The sequence below is a fragment of the Martes martes genome, assembly GCF_963455335.1.
Source record: "Martes martes genome assembly, chromosome: 1".
NCBI classification, from domain to species: domain Eukaryota; kingdom Metazoa; phylum Chordata; class Mammalia; order Carnivora; family Mustelidae; genus Martes; species Martes martes.
Window position 1 is genome coordinate 196,534,827 of NC_137888.1, and position 6,513 is coordinate 196,541,339.

Here is a 6,513-nt window from a genome sequence, read left to right on the forward strand (position 1 = left end):
ACTCATCCCTCAACCAGGTCAATGTCACCTCTCACCCGGACCTAGCCCAATCTCCTCAATGGCCTCCCAGCCTCATCTCCTCCCCTTCTTCACCTGCCATCCAGTTAGATTCCTAAAACAGAGGAGGCAAACTGTGCTGCCCCTTGCCTCCCAGACTGCTCTTCCTCACAATGCCTGGCCCAGCAAACCTTTCTACCACTTTCTTCGCCTACCGCATGTCCACTGGCCACACTTCCCCTGTCATCCTATGTCTGCAAGCCTTTACTGTCGTACTTCCCTAAGTTAGGAGGCCCCTCCCAGTGGAGCAAAGTTCTACTCATGGGAGAAGTCCCAGCTACAGTCCACCTCCTCTGTGAACCTCTCAGGCAAACTTGGGGTACCTTCCCCAAACCCAAAGCTCAAAGCTCTGCAGGCATCAAGTATAGTGCCTATGACAGACCCATCTGTATGGTGCTGACTTGCCAATCACATGAACTTCTTTGAGGGCAGGGCCAGGTTTGCTCATCTTGGGAGTGCAGTTGTCGAGCAGAACCCAGCACAGAGAGTCAGCCCACCCTTGTTTCTAATGAGGCTTGGTAGCAGACAGTGGGTAGGCTGTAGGCCTTGCCTACTTGAGCTCTACAGGCAAGGAATCCAGAGCTGGGGATTCCCAATGGTCCATTTGCCAAGGCTCAGAGCTGAAGGCTGAAGGACTCCTGGTAGAGCTGCCAGCCCATGCAGCTGCAGGCAGTACCACCCCATGCATGGCAAGAGGCCACATTGGTGAGCCCTGACTCACTACAGTCTGTAAGTACAGCCAGACGCCCACAGGGTGCCAGTGATGCTGGGCTCATCTCTGACCCCAGCATCCTAGACATTCGGGGCAGCTCACCTGGCTCCACTTGCCCCCCCACCCCACTTAGGCTCCAGTGCTCTTGACTCCCACTTAAGCCTAAGGGGGAGGGGCCATTCCTCTCCAAACCATGCAGCTTAACATCCAAAGAAATGCCATATCACTGAGGCAGGGGCCACCAGAATGACTGAAGAGGTAGGATTCTAAGCCCCATGCACAGGACCTGCTGTCTCAACCCTTGAGGAGTTGTAGCCACAGCAGGAAAGCTGAAAGAGGGAAGGCACAGAAACAATAAGGTATGACTCCAAAGAAAGGGTAGAATCTGAGCAGCCTGGCCTTACAGTACTGGTCTCAAATGGGGATGAAAGAGGGAGGCACAGCAAGAAGAGGCAGGGGACCAAAGCCCCGGCACAAACTAGGGACAAGCAGTAGTATGGCCCCATGCAGTCAGAAGTCCATGGGTAGCCATGAGCTGAGAACCAGACCTGGACAAGGAGAAAGGATGCCTGGAGCAGGAGTCCAGGTTAAATCTGGAAGGAGCTTCAAGCTCAGAGAGGAGGTGGTGTGTAGGACCACCTCACATATTTTCCCACCCCTTCCCTGGAAGCTACAACACCCCTGCCCCATGTCCATCCATGGGGCAGAACCCCAGCCAGGGCACGGGAGGCTCCTTACCATGTGGGGGTTGTCGTAGTAGACAGCGATGGAGCGGAGCTTGGGGGAGACACTGCAGCTCTCGGTGAAAAGCCGCCCAGTCTCGCTGTAGGGCCCCATGTGGAACTTGTAGGCCACAGTGACATTGCGGATGGGGGGTGAGCCGGCACTCACTGCCACCCTGGCCAGCAGCCCTGAGTACCCGGCAAAGGCCAGCAGTGTCAGCAGCAGCAGCAGAGTCAGGCCCCCAATCAGGCCCAGGAGGAGCAGGTCAGACATGGCTCTGTGCCCCCGACACTGTGCCCCAAGACAGCTGCAAAGGAGACAGGAGGGAGAGAAGGCTGGTAGCCTGCTCTGACCAATGTGCCCACTTGCCCGCCAGCCACTTCTGGCCCAATCTCAGCTGTGCGTTCTGACCCAGGAGGGGGAGGGGCCAGGGTGTTTACACCAGAGTGACCTAGAAGAGAGCTACAAAGGATGACTGTAGCCACAAGCTTCTTTATTTCTTAATCACAATTGTTGAGGCTCTCAGAACAGCTCTGCCTGTCAGCTGGCAGCCTTGGTCACACCTGGGGAAACTGAGTCATAGAGAAGCACAGGAGTGAGTCAGCCAGGGACATACTCCCAGCCCTGACAACCTCCCCCAAGATGGGCAAGACATCAGCCAGCCTGCCTTTTCCCTACATTACCTCTTCCTTCCCAAACACTGCCACACTGCCTTCTTGGCCTCCCCAAGCCTCAAGGACCACTGCCATGGGCGAGTGCCAGGGTACGACCACTTATTAACAAATAGGGAATACATAAGGAAAAAAAAAACCCAGGGGGAAAATGTGCCACAGGAAGAGATTCTCACAGGAAACTTTCCTTTGCTAAGCATATCTGGCCCTCGGAATCTTGCTATCCAGCAACCTCACCCAACTAGAACCAAGGAAAGATCAGATCAAATCAGCCCAAGCAGCCAGAACAAAGTCCAGCACTGTGCTTCCCAGACTTGAACCATTGGTGCCAACAAGCTACATCCCACTTTGCCAGCCCATAGGTTAGAAACTACGAGGAGGAAGAAAAGTTTGCTAGAAATGGAAACACATCAAGAAGAACAATTACTCCCTGGCCCAAGTAGTTCATCCCATGTGGAAGGGGGTGCTGGCCTGGGGGGAGTCACAGCTGGGTCCACTTGCTGCGCTGTTCCTTCTCTCCACCAGCATCTCCAGGTGTTCAGAATTATTCTTTGTGGTTTTGATCCTGCACCCCCCTCCTCTACTAGGTAGTTCACAGAAAGGCATCCTGAGGTGGCGTGAGGGGGTCTTTTTTTTTCCTTTTTGTGTTCATGTCATTTATCTGACAACTGTCCCTCCTCCCCACTGGCCTTTCCTCATTCCTCCTTTCTGTATGGTACAAGCAATAAAGACATTCATTTCAAGGAAGAAAAAAAAAAAAAGGCAGAGAAGCTATCTAAGAGAGGCCCAGGAACACAACAGAGCTGGTGTGTGAGCCACTCAAGGCAGACTGTTCAGCCCTCCATGAAGCATGGGGCCACAAGCCTAACCCTCTTATACAGAGGGCTTGACCTGAGTCACCCGGGGTGGGGGGAATCAGCACAGAGAAGACTGTTTAAAGAGGAAGGGAAACATGTGACCCATTGGAGGAACAGTCTCACCTCAAGTATTTAAAATTAACATGCAGGAGCACCTGGGTGGCTCAGTGGTTAAAGCCTCTGCTTTCGGCTCAGGTCATGATCCCAGAGTCCTGGGATCGAGCCCTGCATCTGGCTCTCTGCTCAACAGGAAGCCTGCTCCCCCCTCTCTCTCTGCCTACTTGTCATCTATGTCAAATAAATAAATAAATAATCTTAAAATTAACATGTAAAATTTAAAAGATTTGAGAACTGAAGGCCAACATTTCAGCCCTATGGAAAACTTAGCTCTGTGGAATAATTTGTTCCCTATGGGTTTTGGGTGTCAAAATTTTTACTGAAAAATTGTCTTTGGAGTCAATGTACACACAGTGTTAGCCTCACAAAGAGGCAAACTAAACTCCTACATCTCTGATATCATAAAATTGAGGTATATCACACTAGTCTTCTTACCCAACTGCCTCACAGCTGTGCTTTTTTTTTTTTTTTTGATGCATTTGCTGTCCTACTCATCTTGCCTCCAGTTAGTTTCATTCCTGTTTTCTTTGGTGACGATGATGATAAATCTTTTACCGAGTACTTACTATAGGCCAGGCACTATCTAATGTTGAAACACAGCTACTTTATTAATTCTCAAGACAAGGTAGGTATGAATCAGGAGGTTAAGAGACTTGCTCAAGATGACATAGGTACTAAATAGAGCCCTAGACCAAAATGCAGGCAATAGGAACCCAAGTAGTCTGACTCTAGGCCCCATTTCTATCTTATCCTCCGTGGTGACAGGGTTTCCAGAAAAGTTCAAGCATCTAATCCATGCTGGGACATCTCTGAACCCAAGGCTCTCAGCTGGAAGCTCTCACTCAGCAGGTAGATCTCCCCATTGCCTCAAGAGTGACCATCCCTCACTTTGACCTACCCTCTCAGGTAGGTCACTCCCCATTCTCCTTAAGGCAACTTAGTTCCCACCTCCCTCTTCCTCTCACCTCCTACACTACCCAGAAGAGAGGGAAAATGCACCTAGGAGCTTAGGTCTGCACAGGAGGGAGGCGGGGCAAAGTGAATTTCCCCATACTCAAGAGAAAGGGCAGGAGAAGGGCTGGGGAAGCTCACCTGAAAAGACAGGCTCACTTTTAGCAACTCATGGCATCCAGCGCCGCAGGGACCGAGTGCTCCAAGCGCTCCTGTGCTGGGGGCAGAGAGAAAAATCACCACTGAGCTGGGCACCCTGCCTTGACTGTTCCCTTTTCAGGGAAAGCCCACTAGAACCTCTACAATAACTCTCTTCACAAGGTTGCTCCTCTCCCTCGTCCTCACACCCCTTACGGAAATCAGAAGCCAAACTCGGCCTCATAACGTGAACTCTTACTGGGGCCAGGCTCATGCCCCTGTTCTTTGAGAGCCCTCTTCCTGGAGGGTTCCAGCCACCGCGCCTGGCTCTGAAACAGCTCCTGCCGCTGACATCGGGGAGGCTGTCCCCCTCTGGCCTCTGTTTCTCCTCGGGTCAGGGGAGTGGTAGCCTCTGGCCGGGTTCCGGCGAGGGGTTGGGTCCTCGTCCCGCGCCGACTTCCTGGAGCTGCTAACTTGCGCCGCGGAAGCGGGCCGGGCCCTTAAACTTCGGTGCCAGAGGGGAGCGAAAGACCGGGGTTCCGAGGGGCCTGCGCGGGAACGAGGTGCGCCGCCTCCCACTCTGGGCTTCCAGCCCTGCTTACCCGCACCTCGGTTATTTACCCAGCCCCTTTCTTTCCAGTCACAACCTCACCGGGCCTCACACACCTCCGTAACTTATGAGACGCTAAAGTTTGTAGCCACCGCGGCGAGGGCGGCCTCCAGGGGCAGGGGCGGAGTTAAAGTGCGGTTCTTGCCTCAGTTCCCCACCCCCAACCCCCGTTCGGGCTTCACTGCCTCGGGACGTGCCCTGCACCGGAGGCCGAAGCAGGGGCGACCCGGGGTGGCAGACTTGTCCAAGGTCGCGTTCGGGCCCCTGTACCGGTCGGGGCCAGCTTCGGGCGAGACAAGATGCAAAGAGCGGCCTGGGCCGCGGGGGTCATGGAGGGGACGCGGGGGCCCCTGAGGTCGCGCCCAGACGGATGGAGGTTCCAGGCCCTCACCGAGCTTGGGACCGCCCCGTCGGGACGTCTCTCCTCCGGCCGGGCCCTCACCTCAGCGGCCGCACGCCGCGGACGCCGATCCGCGAAGGCGGCTCCAGGCTAGGTCGCGGAGCCTGCGCGCGCCCGCCGAGCACGTTCGCTCCGCCCCCTCTCGCGGCGGGACGTGGCCGTGGCCGTGGGCGCGTGCGCGCGGGACCCGGAGGGCGGAGGACTGCCCCGCCCGGTCTCCATGGAAACGAGTGGCGCCCAAGTGGCTCCCCACCACACGCACACCCCCAGCCGTCAGGGGCGGAGCCCACTGAGCACCTTCCTGCCTCTCACAAACTTACCTGGTCCCAGCAGTGGGAGGGGGAGGCAAACCTGGTGGCCCACAGCGGAGAGCCAGGCTGGGGTCCAAGGAAGCCCTCGCCAGAGTGGAGCGTTTGAAGAGGCTTGGGAAGTTCAGCACAGCAGTATCAGCCCCTGGCATGTATCTGTACCACCCTTCGTCCTGCCACTTTCTCTCACTGAAGCTTCCCGAGAGACCTGGGAACTCAGCAAGGCAGGGCCACTTGTCCGCCTTTAACAACTGAGGAAATCGACGCCCAACTTGGACTCAGGGAAGAAGCGAATGGATGGATCCAACCTTTGGAACAGTGCAAACGTCGATCATGTCTCCAACACTCACCCCACCCCCAACCAGAGCACAGGAGTGGTCGTTCATCCACCCATTCATCCACCCAACATTTACTTATCCCTGCAAGGATAGTTCTAGAGGCTGGGGATACTGAGTAAACAAAACCAAGGCCTTGCCCTCTTGGAGATCACCAAGAACCGCCCCCCTCCAGGCTCTTGGGTGAGGCTGGTCTGCCCGTCTAGCTTAAGGTATATTAGGTAACTTTCGGGTCAAGTGTAAGCCCCTTAAACATAGGTTGAATCTTCAGCTCATATTTCTGAGGACCTACAAAGTACTCTTCTAGAGCCCTAAGGATCTAACTTTGCCCTCCTGAGAGGACCCGGGACAGCTGTGCTCCTAAGCTTGGCTGCAAGACCAGCTAGGCCAAGAGCTACCTTGGTGCTCCTGACACAGAGGACATGTATTTAGAAGGGGAATCGTCTTCGTGTGGACTCCACTACTGCATTAGCAAAGTGCAGACGGGGCACACAGAGGCCTTCGTAATCCTGGCTTCCTTTCCCACTACTTCACACAGTTCCTTCTACAGGCAGGAAATGATGACCCTCGTCCATGGGGCCAAGCCTGTCCTCAGCTCTCTGGGCAAACACTGGCAGAAAGAGCAGCTGGCCCC

At 54.9% G+C, this 6,513-nt stretch overlaps 1 protein-coding gene across 6 annotated transcripts in view; it reads right to left on the minus strand.

Moving 5' to 3' along the window:
* The window catches only part of TEX264 (testis expressed 264, ER-phagy receptor), a 30,800-nt gene extending 25,420 nt beyond the window's left edge, over positions 1-5,380 (minus strand). The window contains exons 1-3 of one of the 6 annotated variants that reach the window (XM_080813651.1): positions 5,279-5,380; positions 4,230-4,305; positions 1,508-1,799 (exon numbers count right to left, since the gene is read on the minus strand). In XM_080813651.1, the coding sequence (XP_080669777.1) occupies positions 1,508-1,765 (258 nt within the window). In that variant the 5' untranslated portion in view covers positions 1,766-1,799; positions 4,230-4,305; positions 5,279-5,380. Of the gene's footprint in view, positions 1-1,507; positions 1,800-4,229; positions 4,306-4,485 lie in introns of all 6 variants that reach the window. The other 5 variants (XM_080813650.1, XM_080813654.1, XM_080813655.1 and 2 more) reach the window with 5 other exon arrangements.
* Between the last annotated feature and the right edge of the window lie 1,133 nt (positions 5,381-6,513).